The 25836-nt window shown below is 43.1% G+C and overlaps 1 protein-coding gene across 4 annotated transcripts in view; it reads left to right on the top strand.

Annotated features, from left to right (window-relative positions):
• The window catches only part of RBBP6 (RB binding protein 6, ubiquitin ligase), a 334867-nt gene that overhangs the window by 242143 nt on the left and 66888 nt on the right, over positions 1 to 25836 (top strand). For all 4 annotated transcript variants that reach the window (XM_086940457.1, XM_086940459.1, XM_086940458.1 and 1 more), the window contains exons 12-14: positions 4115 to 4175; positions 4278 to 4335; positions 19997 to 20362. In XM_086940457.1, coding sequence (XP_086796583.1) covers positions 4115 to 4175; positions 4278 to 4335; positions 19997 to 20362 — 485 coding nt within the window. The remainder of the gene's footprint in view (positions 1 to 4114; positions 4176 to 4277; positions 4336 to 19996; positions 20363 to 25836) is intronic.

The raw sequence follows: 25836 nt of genomic DNA, 5'->3' as shown, positions 1-25836 counted from the left end.
GAAAAGATGGCGTTAATAACTGCTTGTAATAGGGGGCCCAGATTGAGGGTTCAGCCTTGTACAGGTCTCCCAGAAGCTTGTCTAGGCCCGGGCTTTCCCTCTCTGTAATGCATTTATAGCTGTGATGGTTTCCTCTACGGGGATGACTGTTTCCTCAGTTAAAACTGTGTTCAGTAATTCGAGTTGCAAGCCCAGATCAGTGGCAGCACCCTGTCCTGCGTATAACTCTTTAAAATACTCCTCCCACACGTGGGGCTGAATATGAAAATCTGTTTCTATTTTCGAGTTTGAGGAACCTTTGGCAAGAAGATGCCAAAACAGCTGGCTATTCTTTAGCTTTGTTGCCTCGACAAGCTTGGCCCAGTATTCTGCCTCTAATTCTTTGTTGGTCTTGGCTTGGACCGGTTTATATAGCTTCCTGCATCTCTTTACTTCTATGGGAAGTCTTGATTTAACTGCCATGATTAATTCAGCTTTGGCTTTGCCACCTGCCACATTAATCCAAGGGGCTATGTTCTTTTTTTGCATGTTGGCCGTTTTGTAATTTGCAAAAGACTAGTCCAATTACGGCAGTCAAATGAAGGAATAAGGCCAGGGTGTCTTTTATGCTGGTAGCAGTGGTACTCCGATCAACAAGAGTCTGTTCCACCGCAGAATATATTTTGGACAAGGCAGTTGAATCAGCCTGTATCATTGGCCATTTGACTCTTTTGTTGTTATTACTAGTAATAACCAGGCCACTCTGTGTTCCGGAGATGCCATACAGTAGAGCTGAGCCCATGAGTGTAAGGGCCAAGGTATTTTTATCGCTATCTTCCCGAATTAATACAGCCATATCTTTTACACTAGACCAATATTCAACCAGGATGTAATCAATCCTGGTTTTGGTTATCCCCCTCTTAAACGTGTGGCATGCTTCTCTATCAGTCAGTCCTACCGTTGCAAGCATGAAGGCCATAGGAGATGGTAAAAGATAAAACCTGTTGTCCCACCCTAGTGTGTTTCTTAATCGGGGTATCTGGAGCTTGGCAATCCATTTAGCTTTGTCCCCATCTAGTATTAGTTCTTGTAAATAGTCTACAGGGTCGAAAGTTGTGTTAAAATCGCCTGCAACTATGAGTCGATGATTCCCTTTGGCAGTCTCAAGGTAATTAGTTAGTGTTGTTAGTGTGCCATATGGGTTGTGGGGAGTCTTAAAGCGATTGTAGATGTTAAAAAACCTGACTTGAGTATTCCCTTTAAGAGAGGAGAGTTCTATCCCAAGTTTTTCATCAAAGCCGAGATTGAGAGCCTTGGTTTTACAGGTCAAGGTATTTTTGACCCAGATTAGAAGGCCACCAGCTGGACGACCGACATTAGCCTGCTTGGCTTCAATGCTGAAAGTTGTAAAACCTACCCTGTGGACACGTTCAACCGCCCATGTTTCCTGTAATAGGCATAGGTGGCAGTCGTCCACCAGCTTACACCAATCAGGGTCCGGTAGCTTGGAACTTATGCCTGCCACATTCCAGGATAAAAGTATAATTTCCTGGAGTTCAATTATTGGTTCCTGGGAGAGGCCTTAAATTAATAGATACCCCATTGTCCTAGATTTGTTGGTGAGGATAGCTATTCACATTGGCTTGGCTACATGAGGTGAAATTGTTGAGGATCACTGGGGGCTGTGAGATGGAAATTTCCTCAGTAACACTTTTTAGGGGAGGAGGAACTACAGGTAGTAATTCTTGGGAGTCTAAGCCACTTAAAGTTTGGAATCTATTTCTACTTTCCAAGGGTGTGCCTTCCAAATACGTAGAGTGTGGCCTATGGGGTGGCCCATTGGCCGATGGATTCCCCCCTCTGTTATCTAGGTGCCTATAAAAGTATCCACCCTGTAGGATATCAATCCCCTGGGACAACCTCTGGTTACCTAAAGAAAAGTCCCCACTGAGCAACTGACTAGCTGAGGTCGGAGATTTACAATTGATCACAATACAATCACCAGTGTGGGATTTGGATAGAGGGCCACACCCAACTTACCCGCCTAAGAAACAGAATCTCATGGTAATGTGTGTTTGTAAAGTTTTTTTTTTTTTAGCAACCAGTACCATACTTTGTTTTAGCTGTGTCTGTGATTCATATTGGTTTTCATGCAAAGGGGGAACATTATTGAGAATTGCCACATAAGGGCAACACTCTGGTGGAAGGTGGAGAATCACCCTATCATCTCGATTTGCTTGTATAGCTAATTCATTTGTACGCTGCAGATTAGATGAGGTTTGTGGTTTCTTGGAGCCTACCTGGGTCCCATTGGTGGTTGCAGGGGGTGGACTGGGCCTAATCTTACTGGGGGATGAGCATGCTAAGCCCCGGTGCCTTGGGCTCGAGGACCCCAGTTGTTTTTGTTATGCCACTCAGAGTATTTTTGGAGTAGATATTAGCAGATGGACAAGGTGATGAATTGGCACACAGAGAATAATTACCCTCTTCAGGCCTAGTGTTCCCCCCATAGGTAGCCCCACTGTCCCGCTCTTTCACTTTCACTTTCACTCCAACCCCTTTTATCAGATCAGTGAGCAAAGTGTGCATTAGAGTCACTGTGGATTCTAGTTTGTCCAGTCTTTCCATGATGGGCAAAATATTCCTTAAAATTATTTCCTCAAGGAGGGATGCAAAAGCTGCCATAGTTTGTGGGGGATTAGCATCAGGATGGGCCTGCAGCATATAGTTTGGGCCATCTGGGGTGGAGGGACTTCGTGAAGGTTCAACTTGGTGTGTTGAATTCGGAGGCAGAGGTTTTTTCCTGGATCTAGTCCACATATGTTGCGTGGGTTTTAAGTGTTTGGTCTTTTTCCTCCTTTTACTTGCCAAATCTCCTACTGCAGGGTCTTGGGGCGTTTTGTCATGTATTTGGGCCGGTGAAAAGGGTCCAGTAGATACAGAATTGACTTGATTTGTGTCATCCGTTTCAATATTCAGGGCCGCATGAGCGGTGGTTGCGACAGATGGTTCGCCCCCCACACACAGAGAGCCGTCCTGCTACTTGGATCTCCAAATCAATGGCCTTAGCTGCCCGGAGAAGGAAGCAATCAAGTGTAGAGTTGGACATAGTTTTCCGAGTAGCCACCTTCCCCCCTCGTGTTTTTGTTGCAGTCGCCATACTAGTGGGAATCACGATGTATGCATAAAACAACTTACTTGGGCAGAAGGAAGGACCAGCGATGTTCATTTACTTGTCTCCGGTGTCATAGGGCCAAGGGACCTGGCCCCGCCCCACCTCTGCCAGCCGCTGACGGGAGCAGACGGGCCCGCGCACGTGCCATGCTGCGGGAGCCCTATTGGAATTTAAAGCGCCTCCAGGCGAGTTATTGGGCGTCAGCGGCAGATTCGGCCGCAGGGGAGCCTAGGACCTGCGGTCCTGTCCTGCTCTCCCCCCTTTGATAGCGCTGTTGCTGGAAAAATGGGCGTCCCGCGCTGCGGGAGCCCTGTTGGAATTTAAAGCGCCTCCAGGCGCGTGATGTGGGCGTCGGCGGCGGATTCGGCCGCGGTAGAGCCTGGGACCTGCAGTCCTGTCCTGCTCTCCCCCCTTTGGTAGCGCTGTTGCTGGAAAAATGGGCATCAGATAGACTATATAGCACCTGAAGGTTTTCATGTACAGTACTGAGTGCACAGGTGAAAAATGTGTTACAAAAAAGTGCATAGCTGCCTCCCATTGTAAAGTTTAATAATGCATCTGTTTTCACTTAAAAAATAAAGGATTCTGGGAATCATCTGAACAGCATCGGGGGGGGGGGTAAGGTGAGCATGATCTCTTCAACATGGTTAAGTACCAGCATTTTGGACTCTTTGAAAGCATTTTGCTTCGCTAGCCAGATGATTGCAAGTAAGGCTGCTTCCCCAGTCCGAGATGGCTACAAAAGCATTAATCACCAAAAGTTTGAAAAATTAATAACATGGAGGAATATATCTGTGTAGCTGAAACACATGTATGTTGCCAGATGCAGGAAAATTCAGTAAGTGGATTTCCTTTTCTTTGGAACTTGGAAGTTAGCTGTCTAAACTTATCTGTAACTATAAAGAAATGTCAGAACAGAGTTGTTAGAAAGCTTAATGATGGTATTTTCTATCCTCCCAGGGATACCCTCCTCCTTTACTTGGACATCCCACGCCTCATGGCCACTCTCTTCTCACCACTGGTAGGTGTTGGAATTTATTATTAATTCTTTTGAAATTTTTCTTTTTCTAGTAAGCAATGCATTGAAGGAACAATTGATGAAAGGAATACCTTTGTTTTGCAGGGCAGCCATTAAGGACCAACCCCAACCGTCCAAATGTGGGCAGACCTCCTTGGGAAGGGTAAGATAGATCCTTTATCGATAGCTGCTCAAGAAGGAAAGGTGGAAGGGCAAGTCAATTGTGTTTTTATGTACCAAGCAATGCAAAGACTGGTATAGTGATGACTGCAAGTATGTTGTATGTATTGTATCTTATGACTAGGAGCACAAACTTAGTGGTCAATGCCCTGAAAATGTAATACATGTTCTCTTCAGCGTGGGATCCTTCTTAGAATCATATGGTTGGAAATCTTGTCCACTTTTGTGGAGGATCCAGGTACACTTTTTAAAAAATATTTTAATTGTGTGCCTTTCGACTAAAACAAGGTTTAAATTCCTGTTATCTAGTTAGTTTAAAACTCGCACAATGCCCTTGTTTATTGGTTTTGCATCATGAGCCTCTTATGGATTCCTATTTTATGCATATACGCCCATGTAGTAACTGAGAGGGGAATTCGTTTTTAGGTTTCGCCTGGCGTCCACTGCGCAGCAGTGTTCGTGCAGGCATAATCTTATGTTTACCAGTACGGGGCTTTGTCCCGCCTCTCTTCCATTGGCTAGCTCCATAAATGGAGGCTAGCCATTGGAAGAGAGATCTGTCCGTAATTGTCGGACCAGATTCGTAGGCGTTCCATAGATTTTTTCTCATCCCGCCCCTTTTAGAACGTCTTGCGGCGGCGGGCGTGCACTTTTTAAAAATTTTTTTTAACATGGATGTTTTTCCTCATTGCTAAGATCGTCCTGGTCCCGCATGGTTGTATCCCTCTGTCCATTCCCCCTCCCGCTGTCCGTGTCTTTGTTCGCCCCCCGCACTGTCCGTGTCTCTGAGAAGCCGAGAGAAACTGAAAACCATGCATTTTGTATTTCCAAAGTTGCCAGCAATAGTTTAACTATTCTGAAACTCACCAGCGATATTATAGGAAGCTTTTACAGTTTAAATATTAAAAATTGTTTTAGAACATATAATGTAGTTAGCTCATATTTAAAAATTTCAGCAAAGTATCTCCTCAGCATTACAAGAGATTACTCCTAACACCTCGAAGATTGCCATCGGCGCTTTAACCTCGGAGCCGCGATGGCGGCCATCTTGAGAAGGGCTTACTCAGATTCAGATGTTCGGCCTCTGCGGATTGCATGGATAGTTAGCGCGCAATAATATACCCGAACTTATTTGAAGTCTTAGGGGGAACTCCATTGTTTTGAAAGACCCCCAACTGGGGAACTCCACCGCTCCGTTGATGTCACGCAAGCACACTAGTTGCCTGAACAGTGATCGACAGCCCTGCAGTAATCTATGTGCCATCTAGTCCGTCATTTATGTCAGCGACAACCGTACCACCAGTACGTGCGCACACCCTAAAGCGGTAACGTTTGGAGATGGTGGACCGGGCACGGGTGCAGTCGCTCCTCCGAAGGTACCGGCTACTACTGTTCACCGCGTTGCTGATCCTTTTGCTACAGGCGCTTCTGGGATGGAGCTTCCAGAGCCTGGAGGAAGGGGGCGAGGAGGTGTGATCGGGAGTACGGTAGTGCATCAAGAATGTGGATTGGAGAATGTAAGGAAGGGTTGGGGGGTGCTTGAGTAGTGATAGGTATGTTTGCAAGTTATGGCTGAAATAATGATTGACTTACTATGTTAAGGTGCTGGAGATGACCTCGGAATGGAAGTCACGTTTGAGATTGTATATCGACCCACATGTAATTGATCACAAATTGGAATTGCAGGAGTTGCGGCACAGACATTGTAATTGTATATAGCGCGCTTCACTGAAACCCATAGGTGGTTTGGTAGAGGCAATATGCATTGTTAGGGAGAGAGGTAGACCGACATGGGAAGAAAAGAAGCAAATGTTTGTGTATTCATTCACTTTTTGTATAGCGTAGTGTTGTAATGCAGGCAATTGAGGAAACATCTAGCTTCTGTTGAAGAGGACAATTTATTTACTTCCTCTTGCTGTTCGGTATCCAACAGGCTCTCAGCCTAGAATCCTCCCAAACCTTACGCTCTAGGAGGAACCAATCTGATTGCTTGAGCATGGGAGCAGTGGGAAACATTATCACTACACGTGATTACATTGCTATACTGTATATATTGCATTACAATACAACATGTGGTCTTTACCGAAAAGTGCTAGAGCACTGTACAATGGAAATAGAACATTACAGAAGACCCACATTAATCAAGAACTTTGGTACATTTAAAATAGTCAAACACTTTGAAGATTATGGTATAAATTGTAGCGGTCATAAAAATTGAGGAACAGGATATGCTCTATGTGTGTGTGGCTCTGGGTGGGTGTGTGTGTGTGTGTGTGTGGCTTTCTGTGTGTGGCTGTCTGTTGTGTGTGTGTGCAAATGCAATAGGTCTCGCATTTGCGAGAGATTAAGCTATTGGCATTGTAAATGACAATGCCATTTATTTATCTGTTTTCAAAACCAGCACATAAATAAAAAGTTTGTCATTTACAATGCCAATAGCTCTAACTTTTGCAAAGGTGAGACCGTTGCATTGTAAATGCTTGTTATTAATTTTAATCCAAAGGTATTTGATGAAACCAGACTATCCCTATCATGACCACAGGAATCTCCGTGTCTTTCCTCAGGCACATACTTAGTTTTTTATTCCATCAGATTTGGACTGAGCTAGTTGGGACTCCTAAACATGGTCTTTGGTTTCAGATAATTGACCCATTGTGACATTTCAAATATATTTTCATTATAGTTTTTCTCATTAACAAGATTTTTGGTAACATATTTGACTTTCCTATGGCTTGTTTTAGTTATCACCTTCTAGGAAGACTATAGGCTTGATTTTCAAGTTTTTCTTTAACTGTACTGGAAAGATGGCAATGACAAACAAGTGCTGCCTAAAGGAGCCTTTTCCGCGTTTGAGTGCAAGCAGCATAACTACTGTGCCCACATACAACTTGACACACATTCATCCCCTTTTCAATCCTTGCTTTGGCAAAAGCACAGCTGGCAAACTTGGATTACTTGGTCACAAGAAGTAGTGGTACATCCTGTGTCCTTTTCTCGCAATTAATCAGTTATGTGACTCAGAACATATTTTGCATAGAAGAGATCAGGAATTTTCTAGAGTTGGACACTCCCATTGTTCTTCTAATTCCCTTTTCCTGCTTCCCACACTTCATTAATTTTCTCCTCCCCCAGTAATCAGACACCTCTCATATAGCTTCATGTTTGGTTTCCTAGCTTCAACTTTTGCTTCTGATTGGTCTTCTCACTTTTTCATTCTGCTCTGTCCTCCATTTGTAATTTGCCACCCCATGAAAATTGCCAGTTTGTATTTCTGAAGTAGAAACTGACATTATATTGGTAACATATCTGACTGTTGATGCACATACCTAGATTTTGCTAGCTATCTAGCGTTGGGCTTGGATGTTTGCAAGTTGTGTTTTTTCAAGTCACAAGGTATAGTGTGACACTTCTTGTTGTAGATGCACAAGGGCATTGACTCCATGTTAGTTGTTTTTTTCTTCCATTGGGTAGGGCATGCAGAGTGAGCTCTGAGGTTAGGCTGGCTCCAACATGTTTTTTATTGGGCCAGTTTGGTTCACTCTCACACTGCTCTGTGTCTGCCCCACAAAGCTTTGGCATAGTCTTTCAAGTGCATGCAGTCTTTGATGGCAACGACCACCGTTAATGCATTAGGCATAGACTGCCTTTCTCACAACACTACTCCACCCCGTCCCCCCACCGTGCCTCAGACCCTTCCCTACTACTTGAGGGGGATCAGCGCCTCTTCCAGTCCTCTGTCTGAGAATGCTCTACAGATGACAGGAATGGACCCCTTCCAGAACTATACTCGCTCCCACTCCAAATACTCCTGCCAGACCACAATGAATTATGCAATTTCTGTGTCTCCGGACCACCACGCTGCCTCCTGCTTGTTGTTCCTTGCCTTTTGTCTGAAAAATGCTTTGAAACTAAAGAAAGCACCGCTGGGTGCAGAGCAGGATTCAGCTTCATGATATCTCTGACCTCCTAGACATCTTTGCAGAAGATCCTCCCTGCAACCAAGAACAAGAGGCGGGCCAGACTGTCTGACTCTTAGTAGCGCTACTATCACAAATTCCAGAGACTACAGTCCAGCGAATCTGACGACCAAGGCATTGAAGACAATGACTGGGTGTCAAAGACCTGCCCTCCCATGAAGACCAATCTGCAAGTATGCCTATAGCTTAGGAGACACAAACCTCTAAGTAAGGCCTCATGAATAAACACATGCTGAGGCATAGCACCGCTCCCAAGGAGTCTGGCTTCCAGCCCTGAGCTTGGTAGTCTGGATGAGGCCAGCCACAGGCCCCAGCAACCTTCAGGATCCAGTCAGCACTGACAAAAAGCCTCCAACAGTGCAATGCATCCCCCCACCCCTCACCCTGCGCTCAGACTGCGTCCACACCAGTGCCTCCACATCAAGAAGGCCCCACTACCTCTGTCTACAAAAAGAAAGGGTCTGCCCAAGCACCCCACGCGGCCTGCACAAAGTTAAAACGAAGAACTATGAACTGGCAAAAACGAATCTTACCCCAATAGACTCATCATTTTTCCATTGGCTCATGACTTCATCACAATCAATTGTGGTACTTCGAACATCCCCACCAGGGAAATCATTATTGGTCAATTGAACCTTTACTTTTTTCATCTGTTTTTTCAATCTATCGGTATATACAAACACAAATATATATATATATATATATATCAACCAACGAATCTCCGAACCACCTCCAGCTCAGCAGAACTAGCGAAGGAGAACAGACCACTGAAGTACGGCAAGATGTTCCTTATTTTATTGCCAAGTATCACAAATGAAGCGTTTCGGGCGCGAAAGCCCTTGATCACACAACGGTCACAGCAAACTTTTTCATTTTTAAATGCTTTAAAGTGCACGCCCACCAACATCATGTTACTTAGTCATGTTACCATAGTAAGTGAAAAAATACTTTGTGAGCTCCATACATACGAGCATCTATCTGTGTATATTTCCTTAGTTGCTAAATACATCCATAAAATAGATATAAATATAGCAGCACTGTTAAAATATATGCAATCACTGTTTAAATACAGATAATCATTGTAATAACAAAGGAGCAACTTAAATTTAGATACAATATATGCAATAGTATAGACTCCACAACTACTACCTCAAACATGATCGGATAGTATATACCTGTTTATATACATATTATCTACTATTGCAAATCATTTTATATTGCATAATATTTCTAAAAGGCCTCTAATGTAATGTTAATTACTGTATAAATACAGGAAATCTCATAACATACATATATCCTTTGTTAACCAATGTTATTTACAAGTTATTCAATAACTATGGAGTTCATGTGCAAAAAACAGCAAAAAAGTTTTTATAAAGTTACTGGGCAAATAGCTCATGAAATGTGCACACGGCATGATAAATAACATCCATCAATATCAACAATGAACCAAAATCTTGGATAAAAATTGTTAAAAATATAAATAGCATTTTTAAGACATAACGGTAAAAATAAGTGTAAAAAATGAGGTAAAATGTGTATAACTATTTACTTCATATTTACTGTCAATATATATATATATAATGTCCCCATTTGTGGCCATTTCATACTTGTGGGATCCTTCTTAGAATCATATGGTTGGAAACCTTGTCCACTTTTGTGGAGGATCCAGGAACACTTTAGTTTCCACCATCTCCGTCAGCAGCTGTGAAATGTTCCTCTGCTCCAAAACCACCTTTTGACAAAGGAGAAGTTCAGAGCACCATTGATGACCGGTGACAAGGATGCATAAACCCCACATTTGGAGAGACATCAGCAGGAGTTTGGCACTAGGCAAAATAACCTCTTCATTTATTTGGTCACTGGCGAGATCTCTGCAAGTATACTTCCTCCAGCTCAACAGTCCACTTCGGAGACTTTTCCTCACAAGAGGAGGCTTGTCTTCAAGGAAGATCCTTGGTTCTGGTGAGAAAAGCCTCAACAAACGTCCAAGAGGCAGAAAGACCTAGCCATTGACCCTGTCCCCTCACCATATAGCCCACTTCCACCAACTTCAGCACTAACATGCCCATGCATCTTTTCTTCATTGCTTACCTTCAGTGTTACCTGAGGGATCCCCCTTATATGATCCCCAATCAGGCAGGCCCTATGGCGCCTTCAAGCTGTACGACCAATCCTCTGGTGAGGGTCCCACTGGTGACCCCTGGGACAACTACATCCCCTGGGAGATCCAGGCTTGAATCATTATCCAATGATGGACTCACCCCCGATGACACTAGTGTGCCACAAGGTCATCCAGAGGACTGCAGCTTTCCACAATGTTTGACTTGCACGCCACAGGAGGAGGATGATTTCCTGCTAGAGACAAAAAGTCTGGGTGTGCTGTGAATTTGTTCCGAATACTTAAAAGCATGTTAAAATCTGCCCCTGACAATGTTAAAGTTCTTGTCAAAGCTAATGTGGTCACCCATATGGTAGAAAAGATCAAACCCTCTCCAGATGACCTTGCTTACATTTAAGACCAGTTTCCCTAAAGCTACACACTGCCTGCAAGAGCCCCTCTGTCCATGTCACAGGCAATGCTCCTCCAGATAAGGAGGGCGAAAAGATAGACGTGGTGGGCAAGAAAGTGACTGTATGAGCAGCAATAGATTGGTGCATTAGAGGAGCTTCTTAAGCATCTCCCTTCACAATGTAGAAAGCCAAGAAAGGAGATAGTGTCAGGGGAAATTCATTTCCATTCCCAGCCCCCGTTGTTTATGGCAGACACAGCCGCCAGGGGTGCATTAATACATCTATCATACTCTGGGGCCATGCCTGGCTCCTTATCTTCGGGTTCAAACCCGAAGTAGACCATCCTCACCTCAACCAATCACTTGAAGGAGAGTACCTTTTCTGGCATCATATTGAGGAGATGCTCGAAAATAAAAAATACTGCAAACTCTAGGGGGGGAAGGCACGCTCCCTAGTAATTCTACTCCTTCCGAAGGCAGCAGTAGGCTTATCACCACCAAGCCAACAGAATGTACAATAGGGGCTCCTACAGAGGGAAAGATTGCGTCAGAGGCACCTCTAACTAGTGACTTGCCCCACCTTCCCCGATCATACTTCTCCTGTTAGGGAGACGTTGCACAATTTTCCCTCGCTGGATGGGGAATCACATCAGAAAAATGTCCCTAACTGGAGTTATACATGGCTGTTGCCTCACACTATATACCACCCCACCCAGCATATACCGCCTCACTCTCACCCTCAGCCAGGAACACCTCTCCCTTCAAGAGGAAGTGCATGCCATACTGTAAAAAGGGTGCCATTGAACAGGTGCCCCCATAACATCAAGGGAGCATTGGTGTACTCCCTCTACTTCCTGGTTCCCTAAACGGGGACTCCCTAAGACCCATCTTTGATTTCAGGCCCCTGAGTTGATACATGTTATGCAAATATTTCAGCATGTCAACCATGCAGAACATCCATCCCACTCCTTCAGCAGGGAGACTTTGACTGCACTCCATCTCAAACACCCCTACTTACACATTCCCATGCACTCCCCTTATCTAAGATACCTTTGCTTCGTGGAAAATGGACAAGACTACTAATTCACAGTACTCCCCTTCGGGGTCACTATGGCCCCAAGCGTGTTTACCAAGTGCTTTCACATCTGCGAGTGAAGTGCATTCACGTCTTCCCCTACCTCAACAATTGACTGATTAAGGGCAGCAGCAAGCTGTAGTGTCTGACCCACACAAGAGCAGCGGTGTCCTTGCTTCACAACCTGGGTTTAATCATATACACTGCCAAGTCCCACAAATGCAGCCCTTTTTGGGTCTGTTCTAAACCCGGTCTCAAGCAAAGTCTACCCAGACCTGTAAAGTCTTTTTCAGCCCAAACTTGAACTCCGTTTTCACTGTCCTGCATCTTTTGGGAATAATGGCCTTATGCATTGCCTCTGTCCCTGATGCGAAGCTTCACGTGAATTCCCTCCAATAGTGTCTTGTGGGTCAATAGTTTCCAGCAGAAGGTCACTAGGGAAGATCTAGAGTTGACGCAGAAAGTGCACTGCTCTCTGCAGTGGTGGAGCTAGTGACTCGGTGCAAGGGAGATCATTTGCAAACCCAGTTCCGTACATGACCATTAAAACAGATACCTCTCACATGGTTGGGCGCTTATCTGAATAAGATCATAATCTAGGCAATGTGCCTCCTCCCAGCACCACGATAACCATATTAGTTACCTAGAATTGCTTACCATCCACCTAGTCCTCAAAGCCTTCCTGCAAGTAATTCAAGGCAAGGTAGTCCTTAACTGGAAGGACAACTTGACCGTTGTGTACTACATTCAGACAGAGGGGGGAACTCACTACGCTCAGTTTTCCTACGTAGTGCAGACGTTGTAGCACTGGGCTGACTGCTGTCATATTCACCTTTTGGAGGTGCACCTAGCTTGCCGGGGTGGACAGCGACTTTGCAGATCTCCTCAGCAGGATGCATCCACAAATCCATGAGTGGAAAATCCACCTCTAGGTTCTTCGCACAACTTTTGTGGCATTCCGCAAACTGACCAGTTTACTACCCCTGGAAAACTTAAAAAATGCCCAAACTTCGCCGCTTGGTGTCCTCACCCACAGCCTATGAGCAATGCACTATGAATGAATTTATCAGGGATATTTGCCTACACTTTTCCACTCACTCCCGCTGCTTCCCTTCGTAAGGAGAAAACTCGGGCAAAATGTTCTTTCCCTCATCCTGGCAGCACCAACATGGGCCAGACATCCGGGGTACTCCACCCTTCTTGAAATGTCACTCAGCCCCAACTAGATGCTTCCTCTTAGACTAGACCTGCTCACACAGAGGCACGGTCTGGTCAGGCACTAGGACAGTTCAACCTTACAATCTGGCACCTGAGATCCTTCAATTCGAGTGCATCAACCTTCAGGAAGAATGTGTGGCTATCTTAAAGGAGGGACGTTGACCTGTTATTCAGGAATGTTGCACTACAAAATTAAAGAGGCTAGATTCCCTAAAATCTACGGTGAAAGATATCTCCTACCTCGTACACTTACAAAAACTAGTTGCCTACACCTCTATTCCCACTTAACCAAACCATAGAACTCCCAGCCTTCTTTCCACAATGAGATTCCATTGCAGAAAAGCACTCCACACTTTGGATGTCAAAAGGGCTCTCATGTACTATATTGACTGGACAAGACATTCCATTCACAAAGCCTGAGAGAGATCATCCCATCTGCTCGGTAGGCATAGCCAGGTGGATAGTCCAATGCATTCAGGCAAAAAGGGTCCCGCTTGCCCCACTTAGGGTGCATTCGACCAGAAAGGTCGTCACAACTGTACCATTCTTAGGAAACACCTGTTAGCAGATCTTTGCAAAACAGCCACCTGGTTAACACCTTTACTATCTACATTTTCCATTTGGATGAGATTCCCTCCATCTACAGACAAGTGGTTTCTCCTCAAGGGCACTAAGTTGAGGAAAGGCCTAGGCGGCTAGAACATCTAAATGTACTCCACCAAGTTGTGGTATAATTGCTGGCTCATTCAGCTTTAGAGCTGAGCTTTGTTCCCGTTCCCCTGAGTGTACGATGAGGGAGAAGAGTTCCCCTGGGAAGAGCCGGTAGCCGCAGGGCTCCCTAGAGCTCTGTTCTTGCTCAAGAAGGTGTATACTTTGATACCTTCATTCCAAATTAACATTTTGGACCTTAAGTCTCACTACGGCTCTTTGAGCATTTGACTTGTTTAGTTTCAATAGTTTTTATTGGGCCATAGTATTGACCATTAAAGGTCAGAATAAAACTATATTTCAAACAAACAAACTTAAAAGGTACATAAAATATTAATGAATACCGGTCGTGGATAAAGGAAAAACTTCATGTGTGCAAGCAAATAGTTTTCCATTTTTATAAAGCATATCTCATTCTCAGTTTAATGGCAGCAGAAATAGAATTAACAGCAAAACAGGTTTTGAGGAAGGATAAGCATTTTAAAAAGATCATCCCTTCTTGAGAAGATGCAAATTGCTCATACTTTGAAATTGGACATAAATGTGCTCTCAAAGTACGGTACAAAGTGCAAAAAAGCATAAACTGCGTTGTAAATTGGATCGCCACTCCTGGGCAGGATGGTAGGGATTCAAACCAGGATCCTGAAAGGATAAAGGCGACTAAGAAATGGATTGTATTTAGGCTTAACCTTGTTAGATAAAATCTATGTTCTGGGTTTTTGACCCATATTAGATACGGCTCGTAGAGATTGGCATCTAGTTAAGAACTCAGACAATATTTAACACTCTATTCTAGCCTCCTCTCTGTCAAAGACATTTTTGCTTTACTAAGGCCTAGTTTGTGGGCCAAGACTATCTGAGAAATCAATGAGTATTCTTAATTCCAGGTAAATAAGTGTTCCTAACGTACGCCAACCATGGGATGGAGCTTTTATGTAAATTTAGATACTCCCTCAAAACACCCCTGGCAAAGGCCAGCCCCATGAAGTACTCCATATTTTGACCCAGAGTGAAAGGGGGAGCCATTTTACACGGTCTTACAAACAATCCATGCCCAGTTAAAAATGTGCAATGAAACTTGCGGTAGATTTGGGAATAGAAAAAAGTCAACAGAGAAACTTATTTTTAGTTGCCTGCAGTCTCTCTAGAGCTATGTAACTCCACACACCTGCCCCATGTGTTCCTACTGCAAGGCTTTCACTCTTGTAGTGTTGTCATCTCCTTTATTCGCTTGTGGCCTCGTTTTTTTTGCCAATCTAAAAATCTATTTGCACACTACCCCCATTTTCTGTATTCTTTGATTTAGGCTACCCCATATCAAATCAACTTCGAAAAGAATACCTAGATAAACTGGGAAATCTTCCTGATTGGGTTCTCCTCGAAGGAAAAACATTTAGATTTAGTGTTTTTTGGGCCACAGGGTAAAATAAACGATTTTTGATGGTTCACCGAAATAGCCATAAAAGCATTAAAACCATTTAACACCTTGGCTGCTAGAGGTTCCCCCCGGTGCTGGATTCACAGAGTTCCCTTTATTCATGGCGAGCTCAGCTAGTCATAAGCACAGCTCAACCGTGCCTCAGCGAAGGGGTTAAAATATTTTACAGGCCATTTGCTGTTTGTGTTATTAAAACTGCATCATTTTTGTAACGGTCTTTTGTCCTAGAAAGTTGGAGGCAGTGAAAGGATAGTTTATATCTTCTCCCTTCGTATTACCACTTGCGACATATCTACCATGTTATTTAGAGGCAGGAACCTTTTTTCGTCTGAATCTTCGTTACAAATGCTTTTCTGGGCCACGAGTTATCAGTTTTTTGCAATACTGTGTGATAGGCACTTCTGGCCTGAGTAATCAGTGAGTTTGGGTTAATTATGGTACTGCTGCATTTTCCTTCAATTTCTACGGATTAATGGGCCTGTATTTTCTGTTGCTCTAAGCCTATACGTGAGGAGTTCTTTTGCCCACTGTTATTCACAGAAATTGAGCAGCCTTTTTTTCTTACATTATTGCTAGCCCCATGGTGCTCTCTTACCTGGGCTTTCCTCTTCAGTAGTCCATTATGGGAGGATCTTATCTTTTCAGAAAGGTGCTCTTCACCAACTCCTAGTTGTCAGAGAATTCTAAACAGTCTGCCCAAGGGTCTGGAGAAATTGACTGCACATACTAATAAGTACAGGATCTGAAGGTAATGGTGTACTCTAGGTATTAGCCCACCTTTAGTAACACGACCCACCTTTCAATCGCACGTTTACATTACCCACCTGAGCAACATGATTGTACCTTGGGTTTCAGTGCGCGACAAAAGAGTATCCTTGTCTCATAGCCTGGACGAAGGTGGGACTACAGATGGCCAGTAGAGTGACTTGTGCTTAAGTTACCTGTGCTTTCTTCCTTGCACAACCCCGTATTAAACCTCACTTTTCAGTGGCTGTTGAACCTTTCCTCATCTTTGACTTCCAGGTTTACAAAAATTATTTCGTGGTCTGCAGATGCGCTTTCATAGCCACAATGATGGCTGGAAAAATGTATGGAATGTGGGCTGCATGGGTATCAGTAAAAGAGCCACTGTTGCAAAATAATTATAATGTGCTTCTGGCAACCACATCCAGGCTTAGCGGCTTTCTGGAAGAATCCTTTCTAGCAGATACCATCTGATGATTAACACGTACAAATTCACTGACAAAATGAGGAAAACTAACTTGCAAAGTGCCTTGGTTGCAAATAATTTAGATATGTCAGTGCCAAACTTGTTTTTAGTTGAATAGGTCTGGGTATATTAGCTTAGACTGAAGACATCAATCTAATGGTACTGCATCCTGAAAGGGATGGTTATGCCAAGTGTTAATTGAGGTTGACAAGTTGAATGCATCTCAATGCCAAGTGCTTCTGATGTCAGAGTGCTACCTTCAAGATAAATGCAACTTTTTGCAAATTGAACTCTGTCTTTGAGTGCCGCATATAGGATTTTTATTTTAATGTTCTAAAATACATTTCCCCTGAAGCAGACCACCAGCACATTTGCACCGCAGACCAAAATGCAATATAAATTCTATTAATGAAGGAAATGCCAGGAACCCTTCCGATGGACTGTCCAGGAACAGATTTTGATTCAGATGTTATGGCGCCGTTTATTGAAGATGGCCTTGTTTCTCTTGGGTGAGCTTATCAGTCATGCATATCAGATCAGCAGGTTTTGTACAATTATTTCTGCGTTCGTTTAAGAGATTCTCACTGAACGGACTTTCTGTTTGAATAAGTCTCGAAACCAGCAGGTGCCAAATGAAGTGGCCTGGCTCTTGAAGTTTTAGAATGAAATAAACGACCGGCCTAGAAGACCACCTGCAGACAAAATTCTGATTTCAACTAGCAAGTTATTATTTTTTTACCATACTTGCATTTTGCGCTCTGTCTTAAGTTTGAGCCAAGATTCATAGTACAGCACTAATTAATGATTATAAGGAATTTGCCAGTGACTGTCAAGGTTGCGAGCAGTGCGGAAGTAAAACTTCATCATTTTTAACAGCTTTTCTTTGAGCTTAATGTTATCTTAAGGAAGCTATGCTTTGTGACGTTGTTTTTTTTTTTGAAGTTGTATTATTGTTGTCTTTACAATTAAAGAGTTGTAAGGTTTGTCACTGGACCATTCAGGCTTTCCATAGCGATAACTTGGATCATTTATACCACATAGTGCATTGTAGTCTAAAATGGAGTCCCTTTTCCACATGAATAATTCAGTTTCTTTGACCAGTTAATTTCCAGTAAATGCTTGAAGAGTTTTCTCAAGGTAATTTAGATGCGCTAATAGCTTTTTTTGTTTCACACGGGTAATACTTGAGGTCAGTGGTTTACTGCTTTCTGAGCTGTAGCGTATTGTAATTGCATTTATATAGCGCTTACTACCCCTGAGGAGGCGTCATGTGGTTAAGCTGTCAAACAAGGATTATCTATATTGATTGTATAAACTATTTCTCTGATATGACTGCAGCATTTGTTTTTGTGAAATCGTCTGTGGAGTAGTCTGGAAGTTCGTACAAAGCTGTGCAGTGCATTAATGCTTAGATTTCTGGTGAAGTAGGCCAAACTCTGTTAAAAATGCATCTTCCATTATTCATGTGCCAACTAAGGTGCTGGTTGCACCATAAAGAGTATGATGGTCTATAAAAGATCAGTGCTGCGGAACAATGTTACCTACCTGTAATTCTAGTTCTACAGCTTGATTTCTTTTAAAGGATTGCATACAGCCCCACCCCACCTATCCAAGAAAAGTCGAAGAGTGCGATCTCAGAGCACAGACACCTATGAGGGATTTGATAATTTTGTTAAAGTCTTCTGTGTGTCATCAGGGTCTAATTACACGCAATACGGCTTACAAGGACTGCAGGATATATTTTTTTAAGTGTACCGGATCCATCCACAAGGTGGCAGAACATACACAAGCATATGAGTCTATGACGGGTTCCAAGCTGCAGCCTGAGTTTTATAGCTAAGTATTTTATTCTTATATGACTGTCTTGGTTTGAATATATGCTGTTAAGTTTCTAGTGCATGGCTTTTCCTTTGGTCTTTGCTTGCTCTGTAAATCAAGCTGAACTGTGATGCTCAGTGTTTTTGGTGGGGGAAAGTTCTCGCTCATCTATGGTCAAACACCGAAGCAAAATGTGACATCGAGTTGGTGTATTGTTTCAGGGTTGTGTTAAAAGTTTACTATTCATTAATTGGATCTTTATGTACGTTCTTCAGTTGTGACATGCTCCGAGTGTGAAATTGATTTGTGACAAACCGCTTTAAAAATGATTCATGGGTGGCAGTAGTTTAATTTTAGTTCCAGTATTGAGGTTATATGGCACTGGAGCTACAGTGTATGGGTCTTCCGAATAGAAGTGAGACCATTTCACGATTGAGGCAAGCCTAGCGGCTTTAACAGTTGATGCGCTCAGCTGTCATAATGGATAATGGTCATGTAAGCATGATAGATTCCTGAGAAGACCTGTTTAGATTCTGAGGTGGTTGTGATGGCTGGTTTTTTTAATCAAACAGCAGGACTACTACTATATAGTGAGTGGTTCTCAAGAATAAGTAGTATCTTCACACGATGGCAAAAACAATTGAAGGATACATTACTGTAACATCGTCTATGATGTTTAAACATGGACCGAGGAAGCAGGATAGTGGAGTAATCGCATCTACCATGCCATATGTTTTGAAGCGGTGTAAAGTGCTTAGTACATCCTTCATGATTCAATCGGAGCTTTCTAGTTAGTCAAAAACAGTCAGATCGTTTCATCCACCAAATGCAAACCAACTGCCATCGAGGAAGCTTAGCCACTGCATTATTTATCTAACTGATTCTAACAGTTTTCATGATGCTGTTATTTAAAAAAGAAAGCATTAATATCACAAGATTAATTAAAACCAGGGTGCCAGCCATCCATCACTCTCAATTCCATTAGCAGGTACCTGTGAAAGGTCCGGGAAGCAATCTGAGAAAATGACAAATTCCAGCTCAAGATGGGAATCTTGAATACAATATCACTTCAAATTTAGTTTTTCCCAAAGCTCTAAATTGAAGAATGAAAAGGTTTTTTTTCTGTTGGAGCAAAGTCATTGAAAATGACCATCCAGTTAGGAATATTCCAGGAGCTAGCAAAGCAAATTCCCGCCCACACCTGTGCAGCTTTGAAAACTGAGCCAGTCGATATTTTAATTGATCTCAAGGACTCTGGTTCATGTTGGAATAGCTCTGAAGCAGATACCATCTGAGAAAATCGGCAGCAAGTCTTTCAGGGAGCCTAGACCTCATCGTAGGATAACCAATTTCTTTACTGGCGTATTGAGTATATATATTTATATATTCCAGCAGTGTGTTCACACCTTTTCCCAGCAACTTACACATTTGTCTCCACCAGGCCGAATTCATGCTATCACCTTCAAGCAACTAGAATCTTAGTGAGTTATGCTCGGATTTGAACTTTTGCTTCTTCGATTATCCTGGTGTGACAGCTGGATCGCTTGTGTTTTGAGATCTGTCTTCACATGCCTTGTATAATCCACCTTGCATTCACCAATGCTTGTGAATGTTTCTTTGCCTCTTCAGTCTTTCTGAAAAACCATTATCAATTCTTGTTTTTGATTTTGTATTTATTCATTTCAAGGGGTGCAAATAGAGGACGCCCTCCGAATGAGCGAACACAGAGGAATCCTGCCCAAACATTGGCTGCATCTGCACCTGTTTACGCACCTCCAATACCCCCTCTGTTTCCTCCGCCCCCCCATGGACTTACTCTACCTCCAGGTGTACCTCCACCTCAGTTCCCTCCACAGTTCCCACCAGGACAGCCTCCACCTGCGGGATACAATGTACCTCCTCCAGGATATGCTCCTGCTCCTGCAACCATAACTGCACCATGGGTACCGCCAGCAGCACCGACAACTCTGCCAAATGCCATCCCAGCACCAACTGCAGCACCACCTTTATCAAGAGAGGAATTTTACAGGGAGCAACGTCGACTTAAAGAGGAGTAAGTTGGGATTTTAAGGTTTGTGTTTAATGGTTTAGGGTTGTTTGGTTGCATTCAAGTGTGAAGTAAAAAATGGTGTTGCCGAGATTGGTCAGGTTGATGTTATGACCTTGCTTTACTGGTTGCAGGTTAAGTAGTTTATTTTTCCTCAGTGAGCCCAAAAAAGGAATTTTCCATTTTGTACAGTGTTGCATGGTGATCACTAGTGTTCGTAAAGTTTTGGAAACTGCGTACAAGCTCCTCGCAAGCAATATATTTCTTCAGTTTCTGCTCAGGGTCGTATAAATGAGAAGAGACTTCTAGAGAGCTCAGCATAATCCATGAATCCCTAACGTGTTATGCAAGTCCAGCCAGTGAACCACAGACTGTAGCCTTTAGAAAACAAAAGGTTTTTCTGTAATCGTGCAGTGAGGTTGAAAGGGACTTCAACTAGTTTTTGATGAGCAAGAGAAACACTTCGCTGGAGGGAAAGAAGTTTCACGATTTAGCTACGTGCTGAATCTTTTGTTTCTAATAATCCTCATCTCCCCATACCTAAATCGTTGTTCCTACAATATTGGACTGAATGTTGAAACCAAAAATTGTCTGTCAGCCAGAAACCCGGCTGCAGCTCAGGATTATGATTAATAAATAGAACAAGTTTAGTTTTGCAAAAGTTTGTAAAAAGTGCCTTATCTTTTATCCACCCGTCTGTAGCACTACAACAATATTAGAGGGTTTACATATTACTTTTAAACCAATATCCACATTGTTTTAAAGTACAAGGTTCATTACCTACTCCGCGAGATAGAGCCCTTTTCTTTGTGTTTTGTTTTTAATGGCATCTTAATTGCGACCCAGTAACCATCATATTCAATGCAAATTCTTGCCATCCTGTGTAACCCTCCGACAAGTAACGTGTTTCAGCTTTTGTTACAATGAACATTTTCCTAATGCCTTTTTTTATTTTCTATAATATAGTCCCATAAATAAGGGTTTCTTTAAATCAATGAGCATTTGGCTTCTTGTTTACGGGGGCCAGGACTAGCTGTCAAAAGTGTTTGCAATCTGAACTGTTCAATTTTAAGTAAATCTTCGTTTCAATTGCATGTCAATAGAGCGAAATGCCTTTGACATGGTTGAAGTGTAGTTAAGTAGCTCTTTTTGACATGGTCACCCCAACTTGTTGCCTGGTAACTGTTGTGATTTCGACTCAAAGTGCCCTGGGTTCTGCTAAGCAAGTCCCCAATGCCAGAGTTCTTTCCCAAAACTGTACTATTGTTTCCACAATTGGCAAAACCTTCAGCACCCTCTGTTTTTCCCTAGTAAATGGTACCCCTGGTATCTAGGGCCTGAGTACCAAAAAGGGTCCCTGAGGGCAGCAGCGCGAGTTGTGCCATTCTAAGGTACCCCTCACCAAGCACATGCAATGCTGCCATTGAATGCTGCGTGTCTTGGTTCAGACAAAAGTGAAAAAATAAATGTCACACATCCCAGTGTGCCCTGTCTCCTGACACTGCATGTGATACTTGTAAGTACAGCAGGCCTTACAGCCCTGAGGCAGGGTGCTGAATATTAAATGTGAAGGCATACCTGCATGAGCAGATATGCCCTTGTGCTGGCCAGTTCTATTGCCTGTGCTAGTGGGCAGTGAAACCATTTTAAAACATGTGCTTGACACTGGTGAAAACGAGTTCCCCAGCTACATGATGGCTTGACTGAAAATATGGATGTTTGGTATCAACCATCTTATATTGATAACCCCACACTGATTCCAGTTTTGGATTTACCAATACATGCATCCAGAGAGCACCTTAGAGGTACCCACCTGAAAGCCTACCGGTGTTTGGTGTGCCCCTGACTGATTTCCTGCCAGCCTGCCACCCATGAAATTGTTCTGACCTCTTCGGGTGAGAGCCTGTGCTCTCAGGAGGCCCAGAGCAAAATCCTGTCCAGGAAGAGGATGTAACTCCCCCCTACCACAGGATGACCTGCTGATTAGCCTTCCCAGGCCAGCAAGTTTGAAAGAGCTTCCGCCTTTGGAAGGAGACTCCAGGACCCCCTTGGTGCCTGCACAAGAAGTAAAATTAGCTAGTCAGGTAATCGGACCGCCATCAGTCTAGCACCACCCCTAAGGTGGATTACACTGAGGTGGACACGATTTTTCAGAAGTAGCCAACTTGTGATGGCATACTTAGGAATTCTGGGACAGGGTTATTCCCACTTCCCACAGGAAGTGTTTGTATAGGAGACTTAGTGACCCCAAGGGTCAGTAGCCTATTGGCTACTACCCTGCAATCCCCTTAATTCAGTATTTAGGGGTGTCCCTGACACCACAGTAGCATATCCTGGTGACCTAAGAAGACAGGACACCGAAGAGCTGCAGAAGAGGCGGGAAGAAGGAGCTGTCCTGGTAACAGCCCTGCTGACATGTCTCCATCCCTCATCAAAAACTGCTCTAAAATCAACTTGTCCTGCAGCAGTTGACTCCAGAAACTTAGGAGGACTGCCTGCCTTTGATAAAGAACAAAGACCTCCCGTGGGACAGCTGACCTGTTCCCTGCATCTTGCAGCAACTTCAAAAGAAGGGGTCTGAGCCCTCCGTAACCGCCAATGCCTGAAGCCACCACTGCACCCGTTGCTCCACGTCGAACTGGGCTAACAGTGCCAACAAGGTCCCTCAGCCCTCCAGAGCCTGAGTCCATAGTGGCTTTACCCCTCATAGACTCTCCGATGTTGCATGCAGCCTCTGCATAAAGGCCCCCTCTACTGCGACTGCTTCAGTAAGGAAAAACCAGACACCTATGAACATCTCTGCATCCCTGGGCCGTTGAGAGGAGGACCAAAGGTGTCCCTACGCCACAGAGCATCTCAAGGCTTGATTCCCTCTTGTTGTTCAGCTCGAATGGCCTTCAGCCAGAATCTGCAGCCTCTTTTTGCAGTGATCGATCTCCATGTAATAAGATTGGGTTCCCATTGGTGCTTTGCACCATGCACCCGGCCTCCCTCGTGCCACTGGTGGTATATTGTTGGTGCTGTCTTGGACCTTGCCCACCAATCATCTTAACTTCTGAAGATTGGTCATGTAAATCGCCATACTATACCTGTTTGCCCTGGGATAACATTGCCGAACTCAAAATAAGTGTCCACTTTTTTAACTGAAAATAATTTATATTTAAAAACGTCCTTAACTGAACAATTTCTCTCTGATGCCTAAAGGTACTTGCTGTTTTCATAAATTGGTGTGGATCTCTTTTTTGAGTCGTGCGTGTTATTTATTGATCATTGCGTGCATTTGCAGATGTCTTGCACTCCTTTCGTTTAAGCCTTGGGCTAGCAGCTCAATCACACTGCACCTAATAGAGCACCTTGGGCTTTCTAGAGCAAGCCCCTGTTCGCCTATATGTGAACTCCTGGACTCTTTATACAGTAAATCAGATTATTGATATATAGCATAAAGAGCCAGCATCCTACATGAGGGTAAACCGATCTAATGGAAGGGTTAATTAGAGTCAACGTAGGTCAGCCCAAGCAAAAGGCAATTTAGCTGAAATACACATGGAGGTTTATCCTGGATTCATGATATGGTACATTCTGCCTTTATCAGCATTTCATAGCACCGAAGTGCTCTGCAGTTGTATGATGAACAGTTTTATAAAATCTCATCCATCTCTCAATGCATATTCAATGTCATGATGTGTTAATTGTGTGTACACATACTTTTACCCTAATATTTGTGTCTAAATAAGTTACCCTTTTCACACATGGAAGTGGAAAAGTAGGGATCCCAATAGTTGTAAATTCTATAATGTCCAAGCTTGTGGGAGAAACATCTTTAGTAGGGTTCTGTATTGTTATAGTATTTTTGTAGATATTTTCTTCATGCATGATGTCATGTTCTGTAATCTTTCGCTAAACGATATTGACTTCTTTTGAATGCATTCTTACATAAAACACTGAGGAATACCAAAGGAGCATACATTCTGATCAAAATGCAAATAGCCAACGTACGTTGGCCGTTTGCATTTTGTATGTTGTGTTTGTCATTGCAAATAAGGGGTTGTGAACAATATTGTGGTCCACAAGATCAGTTGCTGTCAACTTAACCTAAAGATCGAGAATAAAAACATGCAGAGCCATAATGAGGTCATGCAAAGCAGTAATTGATGTGATTTTGTTTCCCGGTGCTGCCTTCACTAATCCAATTCCTCTATAACAGGCTTGTAACGTGGGTGAATTTTCACCTCGTGTGATGAATATATTCCTTACATCACAAATTGTCCTTGTGTCAGAGAACACTGGAACACTTTTAGAGAATGTAAAAAAAAATAACGTATTCATAAAACCCTATTCGTGTATGAATGTACTTTGGAGACTTGTAAAGGACAAACACTAGCATAAAGCAGTGGAACCTGACAAATTGTATTGATTTATAGGTGCACTGAGGTTAGAAGCAGAGGTTAAGGACAGTTGAGAAAGGAATGATGATGAAGGGGCAGAATTTTAATTGGTGATGAAGTTAGCAATGGGGCTGAGGAAGAAGCATGCAAGGCCACTAGATATCAGTGGTGGAGAGCTCTGTTAGACGAGGAGCACTGACTGTATAGTGTGGTGTTGAGGGGAGAGGAAAAGCAGGGTGAAAGACCACATGTGCTCAAGCAAGGTGCAGGGGGTGCTAAGCTTTGCTTGGTTACATTGCCACTGTTCATCTAACGCTGAAAAGCATCAACATTATTTTTAACATACAATCTAGATCTATGTGGGTTATTTTTAAGATGGTTTATAGCCCAGATGTATTCTTTTGATCAAAGTTGTTTTTCTTTGAATTCTTGTCTCTTGAATTGATTTTTCCTATATTCATGGATGTCCTTTAACATCTAATTTGGCTGCCCTTTTTCCTGATTGTATCATGCGAGTATATCTCCTGCCTGCTTTTGTTTTACTGGCAATGGAATGGCTTTTCACAGAGTGCACCAGGATTAGTGGGAATGTGATACCTAGAGGCCTGTTAGTTTAGATTATCTACCAGTTGGCTTTACGAAATGTCACCACTGTGGGTAGTTTAGCCCAGCCTAACAGTGTATTTTTATTTACTGCCCTTTTTAAAGCTTTCTAAAGGAGCAGATGACACATGTTGAGTCGCTTACAAGTGAAACCCCGTTGAGATAAAGGTACAATTAATGCATTGGGCAACATGTCATTGGACACTACAGAATAATAAGCAATCCTCAACCTATCAGTTTAGACCGATGTTAATAGTGGGTTGCTTTGGCACATTTCCTTCTCCTCCTGCTCTCATCTGTTAACTCTTTCCTCTGTCTTCTCTGTAGGGAACATTCTTCCTTTGATATAATTCAAATGGCTGTCATTAGCTTAGTGTTTTCTGTTTTACCCCTTAGAAAGCCAGATTAACATTGATTCTTAGTATGGTCGTTCATGCTTGAAGACCCATACTTTCTTTATAATTTCAGGCCTCTCAGAGTTCTAGAAATGCT

This window comes from Lissotriton vulgaris, chromosome 10 (genome assembly GCF_964263255.1).
Source record: "Lissotriton vulgaris chromosome 10, aLisVul1.2, whole genome shotgun sequence".
Classification (NCBI taxonomy): Eukaryota; Metazoa; Chordata; class Amphibia; order Caudata; family Salamandridae; genus Lissotriton; species Lissotriton vulgaris.
This window is presented reverse-complemented; position numbering and strand designations above follow the sequence as displayed.